Here is a 15,029-nt window from a genome sequence, read left to right as displayed (position 1 = left end):
TTAACAGGCCCTTCAGCCAAGGTGCGTGGGGTGCGAGGACGGGAAATGAAAGGCTTCTTTCTCCCGGCTCTGGAGATCAGCCAGTCAACTGCGTCAAGCCCCGTTCTAGAAGAATTTTTCCTCTGGAATTTCAGACTGACAGTACTTCGAGGCTGCTCGGAGAAAAGCCTGGTAGTATGAGCCAGGATTCTGGGACTACGGGGAAGGTGCAGTTCCCATCATGACCACAAGGTGGTGCGATGGCCCTAAATACAGCCGCTCCAGGCGTCTGGGAGGAAACAATTCTCTGGAAGGCCAAGAGTTAACCATCAATTCCTGACGACCTCTGGAAAAATCAAGAGGGGCTGATAGCTAATTACTAACGTGCTTCTTTCCATGTCAGATTCCTAGTTCAGTCAGATTTTGGATTTGTCCATTGCTAAACAGGATAAAACAGTTCCGGCTCTGGAATTAGCATCCCAGCTGCCGTACTCGTGTGACCTTAGCAAATCCCTTGACCTCTCTAAGCCTCAGTTTCCTCATCTGTACAATATGGAGAATGATAGCACCATATTGATCATGTTGTTGTGAGGACTGTGTGAGCAGTAAATGCCGGCTGCTAATATTTTGCTTTCCTTTTTACCCATTTGACAACAGACCGAATGGAATTTGAGAACTGTGGGTGTGGAGAGAGAAGGCTGCCTGCCTCCGTCCTCCATCCTGACCCATCCTGACCAGGTCAGGGCCGCTGCAGCCCTTCGGCCATCTCAGCCACCTTGGGCTTATTTAGGGTTAATGGAAGAGGCCAGACGACGTCAGGTGAGGGGTGAAGGAAGCAATGACAGTGGCAGAAATCAGGGCCCTGTGAGGAAATCTGACTCAGGACCCTGCATTTCAGAACATCAGCACAAATCAAAAGCCATCACAACATTCCAGCCTTTGTCATTTTCATTTATTTCACAGGTGTCTTGACCATGAACCACTTTACCTGTGGACTGGAGAGAATCTCAAGTCAGAGAAAAAACAGCTCATTTCACATAAGCTGCTTCGGTCATAGTTGTACAGTAGTAAACAGTAAACAGTAGAATTAATCATTTGCTCCATTCTACGTGTTCCGTCTTTCAGAATCAGAGAGCAGCGAATCACTTTAAATTGTGAATGACTGCTCCGGAAAGAAAACAGACCCTCAAGGCCCTCAAGAATACACCTGTTGCCAGTCTCTGCACGGACTTAATTCCTAACCCACTAATTTTGAGCAGAGAGGTGCCTTCTGTGAGAAGAACTGCTGCTCCAGAAATAGACCCGTCTGTTAGAACTGCTGGGGAGGGTGGTGCTAAGAAAAGCAGCTCAGGGTCCCACTGTACGGGGTTTCACGGTGATGACACAGCATTGCCAGCCAGAGCCGGGGAGCTGATTAACCTCAGGAAGGATCAGGGTAAAGAAGAGAGATCTAGGCAATTTAATGACAGCATCTTAGAATAGTCTGCCAGGCAGTGTGTGGTCCAGGAGCTCGAAGGACTTCAGAAATCATCGAGCCCAGGCTCAACCTTTCCAAGTTACAGGACTGCTTGATCATGTCTGGAAATGTACAGATGTCCCCAAAGGTGAGATGCACTTTTAGAAATTACTGATCGAGAAAATATATAATGACTAGGGATTTCTATTCAGGAATACTTTTGATGTGGTTTTAGAAATCGTTTTAAATCTACTCTATATTTAGGTATCATTTCCACGTGATAAAATGAACTCGCTTTAAATGTATAGTTCAAAGAGTTTTGACTAATGTCTCCACCTGAGTAACCACCACTGTGACCCAGGCCAGCAATCCTTGTGTCCTCTGCAGTCAGATGCCACCCCCCACCCCAGACAGACAGCCACTGCCCTGACTTCTGTCACTAGAGATTAATTTTGCCTGTTGAAAATGGAATCATACAGTGTGCACTTTTTGGTGTACAGAATACCAGATGTTGGCAACAGGAACTCTCATTCATTGCTCTTGAGAATGTAAAATGGTACAACCACTTTGTAAAGCAGTCTGACACTTTCTTATAAAGGTAAATATAAAAATAAATACATAAATAAAAATTAAAAAAATTTTTAAAAAGGTAAATATATATTCACCATATGACCCAGTAATTCCACTCTTAGATATTTACCTAAGAGATAAGAAAGGATGTCCACAAAAACACTTGTAGACAAATTTCATAGCAGTTTTATTCATCGCCACCCCAAACTGGAAACCTGTGGTACGTTATAAAATGCAATACTACACCACGATAAAAGGCAACTAATGACTGAAATAAGGAGCAGTGGGTGAATCTCAAAAAAAATTAAGCTAAGGTATAGAAGCCAGATACAAGGGGATACATTCTGTTATTATTCCATTTACAAAACTCTTTTTGTTATTTTTAAATTTTATTACCACAGAATCTATAAATGGCACATACAGGTGAGAGATGTTTGATCCCTGCTTGGTATACATTGGAATTTACCCACACACCTCACAGATCCAAAATCACTAATCTTGTTCAGTCCTCTTGTTTTACGAATAAAGAAAGAAAGTCCCAAGGTGGTGAGGTGACATGTATAAGGCTGCTCTCCCAGTAAAGAAAAGAATTGGAATCCCTACAACTTCTAACAGTTACTGATTTTTTTAGGACGGCATTTATCAGCCTTTGGAACCTGCTGAAGGTCTGAGTAGACGTGTTGGTTCTGAAAGAGCCATTGCAGCCTCTGCCAGGGGCGTGGCTTCCCATAAGTCAGGCTGAGGAAGCATGTGTGAGGCAGCCCACTCACCTGTGCAGAATAATTGGACCCTCTTCTCTCCGGGAAGCCTGGATGCATGAGTGTCCACCCCTCGCCCATCAACACACACACACACACACACACACACACACACACACACACACACACACACACACACACACAGCAATTGCCAAATAAAACATACATCAGGGGCTTCCTTGGTGGCGCAGTGGTTGAGAGTCCGCCTGCCAATGCAGGGGACACGGGTTCGTGCCCCGGTCCGGGAAGATCCCACATGCCGTGGAGCAGCTGGGCCCGTGAGCCATGACCGCTGAGCCTGTGCGTCCGGAGCCTGTGCTCCACAACGGGAGAGGCCACAACAGTGAGAGGCCCGCGTACAGAAAAAAAAAAAAAAAAAAACACATCAGGATCTTCTCAGTTGCCTTAAAAAAGGCAACTTGACGATAACTCCAGGCAGCTGTCTGGTAAACTGGTCATGTGATGCTCAAAGCCATGCTTATGTACCTCCTGGAATATAGCTATAATTGAACTTATCCCTGGATGTGTCATATTACACTCCAAAATCCAGCTGTGTTTGCACTCTTGGAACTGAAGGTGACCTTCAGCAGTCATCTTGTCAGTCCTGTGTACCAGTCTGGGTTCTATCAGGAAAATAGAAACTACTCCACGTACCCTGAGTATGAAATAATTCAAAACCAGCATGGATGTTTGCCATGGAAAGGGAAGCAGAGAGAAGATGAAGAAGGAAGCCTTGGTCAAAGATCTTTCTTGGCCAAAGAAGGAAACCTAGAGCCCCAAAGCAGTCGGTATGAGAGACATTCTGGAAGCTGCTGCAAAAGTGATGAGTCCCCAGGAAGTTCTTTCCAACCGTCGTAGCCCACGAGGCCAAAGTTGGGTGGTTCTAAAGAGCTTTCCTGGGTGATGCTGTGAATATCACATTGGGCATGTGTGAGATTCCGCGAGTCTGCTTGTAAACTGCCAGGAACCTCAGCTTAATCAGGCAGATGTGTGGAGGACCCTCTCTCCCTCGGACATCCCAGCTTTGTGAACGTCTGTTTGAGCTGAGAGGAGAAGCACGCTGTGCTTCCCAACCGACAGTGACCCCTCTCTCCCTCGGACATCCCAGCTTTGTGAACGTCTGTTCGAGCTGAGAGGAGAAGCCAGGACTGAAGCACAGAGGGGCACGTTCAGACTTGGAGGCTGCAGCTCCCCCGGCAGCTTTGCTTGGTTTGGCTCTTTGGGCAAGCTTGGATCCATGTGGCACTCTGGGTGTTTATTGAGCTATTTTCTCCCTGTTCTCCTCCTCCCGTGGCTGGCTTTCCTTTAGCATAACAGTGAGTAGTCTGTAGACAAAGGATTTGTCTCCATTGGATGTAGTCAGGGGACTTTGAAAAGTACTTAAGCACCGTTGAAGGGGCCTCTGGTTCCACCGAGAACGTTCTTCACCTAGGTAGAGAGAAGTCACTTGATTTCATTAAAGTCAAGGTGCTCATGCTAGTATACTTTCATTCTCCAAAAATGAATCAAGCAAGTGTTACAGGGTGACTTTCATTTTAAATTTAAAATAGGGTCATTTTTATGTTTGCAAATTAATGTCAAAATAAGATACCCTTCCCCAATATTTCTACCATGCAATTTCTACCACGTAATTATTTGTATTACATACCCTCCCAAATATATAATGTTGTTTATATTCTTTTATAACCTACTTTTTCCCCATTTCAATCCAGGTCCTGGGGGAAGCTGGTGGTGCTCTCAAGTGGGGTGATTGAGAAGAGGTTAATGAAGAGGTTCTTTATAAAGGTGTAGATAGGGCTAGAAGGAATCAGAAGGGATGGTGTGGTACCCTACGGGCAAAAGAGAAAAGCAGGGAGGAAGCAAAGTTGATCATTTTTCTTCATTTCCATTACCTACTTTTCTTTGGGCAACAGATTTCTTTGGAGCCCTTAGCAGGGGCCCAAAAAAGTATGGGCGTAATTGAGGAGATGACACACAAACACTTGCAATTGGTAGGTCTCCAAATTCCAAGGGATTTAGAGAGGATATTGGCCCAGCTTCATTGTATTTTGGGAATTCAATACCTCTATACCAGCTATTTCCTCCTAACTAAGGAAAGGAGTTATACCAATGACATTTATTTTTCTATAATCACTACCAAGCTTTAGTAATCAATTCAAGAAGCAGATGCTTGACGTATTATTGCAAAGACTAGGAACAGAATGTTACACATAATACTTGTTATGGCACAAAAATACCACTGTGATTGTCAGTTCCTAAAACGATCAGCAGTGTGACCCTTTACAAAAGTCCTAAGATGTAGAATGAATTTGGTTCTATATGTTGCATAATACTACTATAGTAATTTCCAAAGACTTTATCTAACTGACTAATTGGTAGGAATCATCAGGTGATACTGGATAAGTCACAGATCCCTTCTTACGCCACTTTCTTCTGTTTGCGCTGGTAATCCCACACTGTCTGGATTCCTACCACGTTCCCCACCCTCTCTCTCTCTGGCTGCCCTTTCATCTCCTACAGGAAATAGTGGATCCTGGGCCTTCTCATCATCTCTAGCTGCATTTTTTTCCCTAGAGGATCTCATCCAGATCTGTTTTAAGAAATCCTTCAGCTCCCGACTCCAAATGTACATCTCTAGCCTGACTTCCCCTCAGTTCCAGGCTCATAGATCCACGGTCCTACTTGCCACCTCCTCTTGATCAATAACAGGTATCTCAAAATGAGCATATCCCAAACAGAACCACAACTCACAAAGCTGTAGAAGTCATCTTTAATACCACCCCTTTTAACATTCCTCATGCTCAGCCCAACAGCAAGTACTGTGTCATCTGCCTCAAAAATTGATCTTTTTTTTTAATTTTTATTGGAGTAGAGTTGATTTACAATGTTGTGTTAGTTTCAGGTGTACAGCAAGGTGAATCAGTTATACATATACATATATCCACTCTTTTTTAGATTCTTTTCCCGTATAGGCCATTACAGAGCACCAGAATGGATCTTGAATGTGTCTACTTTTCTCCATTCTCACTGCCTAAACCTCCTTCCAGCCGCCCTCTTCTCTGACCTGTGGAAGCATCACACTGGTGACCTTATTGTTCTCTCCCCAGAAGAGAGTGATGTTTTCTTAAAGCCTAAATCATATAATGTCGTTCCCCTCCTTAAACCCCTTCAGTAGCTTCTTTATTTTAGAATAAAATACAAATTCCTTACCTTCTCCTACAAGACCCTGCATGATCTGGCCCTCCTTGCCTCTCCACATTATTTCAAACAGGTCACAGCCTCTCTCCTTTCCCTCTAAATTCACTGTCCTTTCTAGCCCTACAATATGTCAAGCTCTGCCCCATCTTCACACCTTTGCATTAACTCTTCCCTCTGCCTGGAAAACTTTAGCTCACAGCATGACTTGCTTCTTCTCCAACCTTCAGGTCCCAGCTCAGAAGTCACTTTCTAGAGGCTTTGTCTGACCTAACGCAGCCCACCCCCATTTCCAGTGACCTTACCATACCTGAAACCATCGTCATTTATTATCATTTCTCTGTCTCTCCCACTAGGATCTAAGTTCCTGGAGCACAGCTTCTTAGATTTCTTTCTGTCACCAGCCACTGGAATATTCCTTGCTAAATAGCTACCTGGTTTAATGAATAAAGGACTACCATCAGCAAAAAGGCTTGGAATGAATCAGAAAGTGTTTTCATCTATCACGACTTCACTTTCAGATGGATATTTGGACTCTCAGATACCTGTAATTTTGGTTCGAGTCATTAATTCCCTTAAGTGGAAGCTAATTTTTAATAGTATAGCTTCATTGTTTGAAAAACGGGCAGAAAGCATTCCTAGGGTGAGGATTTGTTCATTCATACTGTTAAGTTGTCATATGCTTTGAATGAAAAACACCAAGCAGAATTCTTTTTTGTGAACCTTGGGGTTGGGGTGGGGGGCAGGGCAAGGTTTAAACTCTCCCCCTTTGGTTTATCTTACATCTCAGGCGTTTGGATCAGTGGCTCAAGGAGATCAGGGAGCCTGAAATCTGTGAACTGTCTCCTTAGAATAAACACCGACGCATCAGGATCGTGTACTCTAAAGTCTCCTAATTCTGTCTCTGCTTCTCAGCTCCCCTCACATCCCTCTCTCACCTTCTGCTCCCTCTCTTTGCTGCTGCAGCTCCTAGGGCTCAGTACTGCCCATTGCAGCGGGGAGCACAGGCAGGCTGTCTGAGATGCCCGAGAGCTACAGTGGGAATGGCTAGGTTGCTGTGTCAGGAATGCCGGCCACCTGGCCAGAGCCCCTGGGACCCCTAGGCCACTGGGCTCATGAAGCCCACAGGAGGCGTGGGCTCCTTCTGCTGTCACTAATCTTTCCCAGCAGACTGTGGCCATGTGCCACCACGCTCTGTCCTCCACTTGCCACGCTGTAAGTGACCATTCCCAACACACAGGGTATCCTCACTCCGGGAAGTTGCCAGGTACCTTGTTTCAACTGAGAAACCTAGAGAAAGACTTGGGTGCAGGTGGCTGGCTGGCTGGATCAGGATATTAATCCCATCATAATAGCTGATGAATCATCCTCTAAATGTGTAAATGATTGCTTTCTAAAACAGGGCTTGAGGGCAGAAATCCTACTAGACTTGTAAACAAAGCTACATCAGTTCCGTTGTCAGTTCACGGAAGGTGTCATGACTACTATGTTGATTGGTCAGGGTAGGCTTACGGTTGAAATAACCCATTCCCAAACGTCAGTGGCTTAACCCCGTAAAGGACTTCTCGTGTCACAATCCAGTCAGGTCAGCGGGGGTGGTGAAGGGGTGTCTCTGCCCCACACAATCCTCCAGGGACCCAGGCTCCTTCCTCCTGGTACAGAGGTTCTTAACCTGGAGTCCACAGGTCCCAGAAAGGGGGTGGACAGAATTCAGGGAGTCTGTGAACTTGGACAGGAGAAGAAGTATATCTTTATTGTCATGAATCTTTTAACTATAATATAGCATTTCCTGCAATTATGATCGAAGACATCAAACCACAATAAAGTTAATGCCACCTGTGACTTCAGTACCAATAGAAATCATGGATATTTTCATATCACCTTTCAATTTTAGCAGATATCATGAAATATCATTTATGCTTAACACTACTTTGAAATTAGGGTAGTTACTAGACTCACTTAAAGATCTTGTTATTTAATGGGTTAAAGAGTACATATATTACCATTTCACAAAATGTTTAAATATTTTGATAGCTGTTTCAGTACTCTTGCAGTTTTTCGTAATCCTATGTATTTTATTTTAAACATTAAAAAACATTATTCAAGAAGGGGGCCATGGAATTTAACAGACTGCCAGAAGGGTTCATGGCAAACAAAAGATTAAAAATCCCTGATCTAAACAACAAGGTCTGACCATATAGCACAGGGAACTATATTCAATATCCTATGATAAACCATAATGGAAAAGAATATTTAGAAAAAGAATGTGTGTGTGTGTGTGTGTGTGTGTGTGTGTGTGTATATAAAACTGAATCACTTTGTTATACAGCAGAAATAAACAGAACATTGTAAATCAACTATACTTCAATTTTAAAAATATTGAAAATTTAAAAATCTCTGATCTAGTGGTTCTACTGTCCCCTAAGTCCTTGGGTATCCCCTACCTCTAGTCAGCAGAGGGGGCTTGGGTGACATTGAGAAGTAGTTTAGGGACGAGGCTTAGAAGGAATGTGTGTCACTTCTGCCCATGTTCCCCTGGCCCTGACCCCACCTAACTGCAAGGGAGGCTGGGAAGTGAAGTCTAGTCTGTTCCCAGGCGAAAACGGGATGGGGCTTGGTGAGTACATGGAAGTGATTGTCACAGTGCCCATGGAAACAATTAGCAAAGAGACAGCAGTCCAACGACAAGCACCCTCCCTGGAGAAAACTCACTCCCTGTCAAATTCACTCCGGGAAGTATAATCATAATAAGACCATAATAGCTGCCATTGGTTGAATAATTACTCCCGTCAGTATTGCGCTAAATGATTCACTTTCATGACCTCATTTAATCCTCATAATAACCTTATGAGACAGGTACTATTGTTCCTACTTGATAAATAAGGAAACCAGGACTTGAGAAAGGCAGTCCAGAATCGGTGCTCTCAATCCCTGTGCTGGACTGTTTTGGAAAACTTCTGAGATCCTTGTAAGAGAAGATGGAACCGTATCCTGGTGGAGAGAGTGGTTCCTGGAACCAGACTCCCAAACTTCATATCCCAGCTTTGCTGGAAGCTGGCTCATAGCCAGGGCAAGTTTTCCTGAAAGCTTTCCATGAATCTGTAAAATGGTGATAATAATAGCTTCCATCTTTTAGGATTAAATGAGATAAATTCTTAGACTAGCACCTGGCACGTGGTAAGTGCTCAGTGAATGTTAGACACTGTCACTAATGCCTAAATGACACTGTGACCACCTCAATGAAAGTGAACTAAATGTTCCAGCAGGGCTCAGTATTCATGAAGGATGCGAGAAAATCTCTGAGGTCACCAAGATCCTCCCCAGCCAGGGGGTTTCCTAGAATGGTGTGCTGAGTTATAGTCAAGAGAATGGGACGCTGCTACTTTTCTAATGAAGGAAAAAATTAAAATTGTTGGGTTAGTTTTCATTTTAATGTAACTTTCTCTCCCATGTATAGAACTCCATGAAGGTGATGTTCAAATGCCTCTGGAAAAACTGTGGGAAGGTTCTGAGCACTGCAGTGGGTATGCAGAAGCACATCCGGACCATTCATCTTGGGTAAGGCAGCCCTCCCTTCAGAGCTTGGCGTGTCTCCATCAGTTCGATCCAGGTCACTTGCACTCAGAATTACACACCACACTGTGCCTTAAAAATTCTGAACACAGGACTAGGGACTCAGCCAGCTGGATCTTCCTAATCACCATGGAAATGCCCACTGCAGATAACATAGGCCAGTATGGCAAGTGGAAAGAAGGTGACTCACATTTGTAAAGCCTCCCTAATATACTCACTAAGTCAGGGGTCCCCAATCCCAGGACCGAGGATCGGTACCCGTCCGTGGCCTGTTAGGAACCGGGCCGCACAGCAGGAGGTGAGCGGCAGGCAAGTGAGCGGAGCTTCACCTGCATTTACAGCCGCTCCCCATCGCTCGCATTACCGCCTGGACCATCCTCCTCCACCATCCGCTCTGTGGAAAAATTGTCTTCCAGAAACTTTGGTCCCTGGTGCCGAAAAGGTTGGGGACCACTGCACTAAGTGACATTAAACACGTCTCAGGTCCTTCTGAAAATGAGGCTAATTATATCAGCCCTGCAGCGGCATGTGTGAGGGTCAAAACTAAAATGTATGTTAGAATAATTTGTAAAAGATGGACCACTAGGGTAGGGTAGGGTAGGGTAAGGGGTCCTTGAACCCCCTGAAATTGTCTGTGAAGTTAGATGTGCACTTTTTTCCCAGTGGAGTGTTTTCGTGACTTTGAGCCTCAAAGGCAGATATAACCTGAAAAGGGTTTAAGAACCACAGTGACAATCAGTGCTGCTGTTGCTATTCTTAGGATGCCTGATGACCTGCTCTATCATTTTCTGTTGCCCAAATAAGTCCTTTATTTGTACAACTGACACTTCCTTGTGTTATATAGAAACCATTCTAAGGAAAGATGAAACTAAGTTTCTAGCAACAGGGATTAGGGGGCCACTCCAGAGGGGCAATGGTAGTTCAGTTGCCTTGTGCTCTCGTCTCTGGGTTTTTCTTGTCCAGGAATCTGGGACTGAGAAGAGACCTTGAGAAGCTGTAAGTCATAACCAGTGTGCATAAGGCAAATCCAAATACATGACCAGCCCCCAAAATGCTTGGACACAGAGGAGCCCTTTCAAAACGATGAGTGTTGAGAAATCAACACTACAGTCGCTTTGCCCAGCAAGGGATAAATTTAGGGAATGCATCATCCATTAAAAAAAGTGGTAGAGGGCTTCCCTGGTGGCGCAGTGGTTGAGAGTCCGCCTGCCGATGCAGGGGACACGGGTTCGTGCCCTGGCCCGGGAAGATCCCACATGCCGCAGAGCGGCTGGGCCCGTGAGCCATGGCCGCTGAGCCTGCGCATCCAGAGCCTGTGTTCCGCAGCGGGAGAGGCCACAACAGTGAGAGGCCCGCGTACCGCAAAAAAAAAAGTGGTAGAAAAAGAAAACAAGAACTGGTTCTAAGGTGATTTGGCTGATTGGTGTGGCTCGGCCCCTTCAGTGACTGGAGAGAAGCAGAGATCTATCTCCCTAACCTGTAGGCTTGGGATGCTGGAGACACAGCCAGACCCTTCCAGGGCACAGCACGTGGAAAGTCACCAAGTGCCGTGGGTGCGGCCCAGCAAAGCAGGGAGTCTGCTCCGCTAGCCTGAGGGTCCACTTCATCCTCCAGGAGACACCACACTGAAACACTGCGGGGCAGAATGCCCTCCTATTCCTAAAGGCTTCGGAGAAGGAGATCCTGCAGCTTCTCCCCTCAAACCTCACTGTCAGCACAGCTCACAGAGTAAATAGCTCAGAGTTCTTTAAAGGTTTAGGAAGGGCTTCTGGAAGCTATAATCAGGACTTGGGGTATTTGTTTTAAGGTCCCTCTGCCCAGTGATTCGAATCCTATTCAGCACTACACAGAAACACATGCCACATATATGTATTTATAGACTATAAACGGCATCACAGTATTTTCCTTTGAGCTTCTGGGGTGCTCTCATGGTGGGTGAAATTCAGCGTGCAGCTGCTGTATTCACTGCCCTGGGATTCCCTTCTTACTCTGTGTGCTTCACATTGCCTTGGTGAATTAGGATTCGCATCCCTGCCAGCCATCGCCCAGGAATGGGCCTGCGTTAGCAGGACTCCAATGCTGCTCTGTCTGTATATGAAGCTCTCATGGACCCGGGTAGGGTTCGGAAGGGGACCGCCTTTGCCTTAACCCATGTCCTCCATGATGTGACTGTAGGAGGATGGGGCATTTTTAATGAGTGTTGGCTGTGGGACCTAGGGGAAGAAGGGGGCATTCCAGAACCCCCAAATATGTGTCTTGCATCTGATGTAGCTGCAGTGCACACCATGTCAGTATAAAAAGTACACTGTTTTTCTCTTAAGTCTCACTCCATTCTTATACACCAGGGGCTGATCCTGATTTATCCCCGTGTAGGACACACAGTTTCCCCCAGGCCTGTGTGTCTATTAGTGGCACTCAGGCAGCCAGTAGCAACTTGGCCTGCCCTTTACTGGAGAGGAAGTGGGGACAGGAATAGAACAGGCACACATTCTTCAGCCCACTCTCTGGGGTCTTCCGTGCTCTGCTTGTAGGAAAGCCAAGCCCAGCCTGACCTGGTACAGTGCAGACACCTCCCTAGACGCCTCCGCCTGAGACCTCAGGGGAAACGGAACGAGGCTGGGAGAAGCCCCCGATGTGGCTAAACCGAAAGGCCGAGGAGAAGGGGAGACTTGTGTTTTAAGTTCTATACAGGGATTGTAAGTGGGAAAAAAGTTTATTCCGAGTCAGTGTCCTGCGCCTGCTGGATGTGGTCATGAAATTTGGGGATGCCCCAGGGAAGGGAGATGTGCAGAGGCTATCCCATAAAACCAAGTGGCCAGATGTGCACCATTTCCCTAGAAATTCATAAATCCAATGAATGTTATTATTTACTCGACAGTTATTTTATGCAAAGCTTTCTGTGGAAAAGTACAATTTTCCATGTCTCAGGGAGAAAAACTGCGGAAGTACTAGAAGATATTTTTCCTGGTGATAGTAAACATTGAGGCTTTTTTTTATACATATAAATTTATTTATTAATTTTTGGCTGCCTTGGGTCTTCATTGCTGCCTGTGGTTTTTCTCTAGTTGCAGCGAACGGGGGCTACTCTTCATTGCGGTGCGCAGGCTTCTCATTGTGGTGGCTTCTCTTGTTACAGAGCACGGACTCTAGGCGCGCGGGCTCCAGTAGCTGTGGCACGCAGGCTCAGTAGTTGTGGCTCACGGGCTTAGTTGCTCCACGGCATGTGGGATCTTCCCGGACCAGGGACTGAACCTGCGTCCCCTGCGTTGGCAGGCGGATTCTTAACCACTGCGCCACCACGGAAGTCACAACATTGAGGCCTTTTAACATCAGCCTTATTTTTATTTAATACGCACTCAGTGCTTATTATGTGTGCGGTACACTTCTAAGCACGTATGCAGTAGGCCTCCATACCTGCAGCTGCGGAACCCACAGATATGGTGGGCCAGCTGTGCTATGTCATTTTTTTTGTTGTTGTTTGTTTGTTTGCTGTACGCGGGCCTCTCACTATTGCGGCCTCTCCTGTTGCGGAGCACAGGCTCCGGACACGCAGGCTCAGCGGCCATGGCTCACGGGTCCAGCCGCTCTGCGGCATGTGGGATCCTCCCGGACCGGTATGTCATTTTATATAAGGGTGCAGGCTGCCAAAATCACACACACAGCTAGAAGCTGTCAGGATTTGAACCCAGGAGATCCGACTCCAGAATTCATGCTGGGAATCACTGTGCTATAACATCAGCTTCCTTCGTTCATTCATTCAACATTTAATAGGCATGTACTGTAGGCCAGATGCGCTGATATGTGTGGTGTGACACAAAGATGAACAAGACATAGCCCTAGAGAATCAGTCTTAGGGAGGCGACAGGGGTTTAAAAAAAAATTGCAGAAATGTACCAAGTCATTACATAAAGTGAATTAAATAAACTGAACGCACCTCACAGGGAGCTCAGAGGATCTAACAGTTTGGAATTAAGTCCTAACACCTAACGTGCAAAATACTTCCCCGATTTGAGAGCTCAGGTCACTTCCACCTCCCACCTCTCGCCCGGCCACTGTCAACTGCTCCACAGTCTGCTCGCTGGCCTCCCACCCCTCTTGCCCTCCTCTCCTCTATTCTCCCTCCAGACAATTGCCAGAGTGATCCTTTTAAAAAGTAGCTTATGAGGGCTTCCCTGGTGGCGCAGTGGTTGAGAGTCCGCCTGCCGATGCAGGGGACACAGGTTCGTGCCCCGGTTCGGGAGGATCCCACATGCTGCGGAGCGGCTGGGCCCGTGAGCCATGGCCGCTGAGCCTGCGCGTCCGGAGCCTGTGCTCCGCAACGGGAGAGGCCACAACAGTGAGAGGCCCGCGTACGGCAAAAAAAAAAAAAAAAAAAAAAAAAAGTAACTTATGAGTCTATTTCTGTTTTGTAAATAAGTTCATGGGTATCATTTTTTTAGATTCCATATATAAGTGGTAGCATATGATATTTGTCTTTGTCTATCTTACTTCACTTAATATGAAAATCTGTAGGTCCATCCATGTTGCTATAAATGGCATTAGATGGCATTAGAAAACAAACTTATGGCTACCACAGGGCATAGCATGAGAGGGGGTGAACTGGGGAGAGATAAATTAGGAGCTTAGGATTAACAAATACACAGTACTGTATATAAAACAGATAAACAACAAGGACTTACTGTATAGCACAGGGAACTATACTCAATATCTTGTAATAACCTATAATGGAAAAGAGTCTGAAAAAGAATATATATATGCTTTATATATATATATAATAAAAATATATATATGTAATTACTTTGCTGTACACCTGAAACTAACACAACATTGTGAATTAACTATACTTCAATTTTAAAAAATAAAAAATAAATAAAAAGTAACTCAGAGTCCTCAAAATCCCCAGAAGCTTCCATCACATTCAGGACAAAATCCCGTCTTTCCCCAGGGCTACAAAGCCCTGTGCGATCTTGCCTCTGCCTTCCTTGCCACGCTTCTCTCCTTACTCTCTGCCTGGTGCCCCGAGCACCAGCCGCCTGCCTCTCTGCCCTTCTTGGGAAGTGCCAGGACGGCCCACCCCAGGACTCTGCATTCTTCCCACATGGCTCCCACATGGGTTTCTCCCTCACCTCATATAGACGTCTGCTCAAATATTACCTCCTCGGAGAGTCTTCCTCTGAACACACTAGTTAAAATAATGCCCCCGTCATTGAAGCTGATTAAGGACGCTCTTAATGCTGCTTACTTTTTCTTTCTGGGATGTATTACTACCTGATGTATTAAATGTCTATTTCCTTATGGGTTTACTTTTTTTATGAGTTATAGTCGATGTACAGTATTTTATAAGTTACAGATGTACATTCTGGTAATTCACAATTTTTTAAGGTTATACTCCATTTATAGTTGTTACAAAATATTGGCTATATTCCCTGTATTGTACAGTAATATATCCTTGTAGCTTATTTTATACATAATAGTTTGTACCTCTTAATCCTCTACCC

The 15,029-nt window shown here is 45.3% G+C and overlaps 1 protein-coding gene across 1 annotated transcript in view; it reads left to right on the top strand.

Annotated features, from left to right (window-relative positions):
* The window catches only part of ZNF704 (zinc finger protein 704), a 210,276-nt gene that overhangs the window by 177,062 nt on the left and 18,185 nt on the right, over nt 1-15,029 (top strand). Inside the window, exons 5-7 of the mRNA XM_082858433.1 lie at nt 9,416-9,516; nt 9,624-9,712; nt 11,552-11,646. Of these exons, the coding sequence (XP_082714559.1) occupies nt 9,416-9,516; nt 9,624-9,712; nt 11,552-11,646 (285 nt within the window). The remainder of the gene's footprint in view (nt 1-9,415; nt 9,517-9,623; nt 9,713-11,551; nt 11,647-15,029) is intronic.

Source organism: Leucopleurus acutus, assembly GCF_964270905.1.
Source record: "Leucopleurus acutus genome assembly, chromosome: 17".
Taxonomy (NCBI): domain Eukaryota; kingdom Metazoa; phylum Chordata; class Mammalia; order Artiodactyla; family Delphinidae; genus Leucopleurus; species Leucopleurus acutus.
The sequence above is the reverse complement of the archived record's forward strand: the minus strand, read 5'-3'. Positions and strand labels throughout refer to the sequence as shown.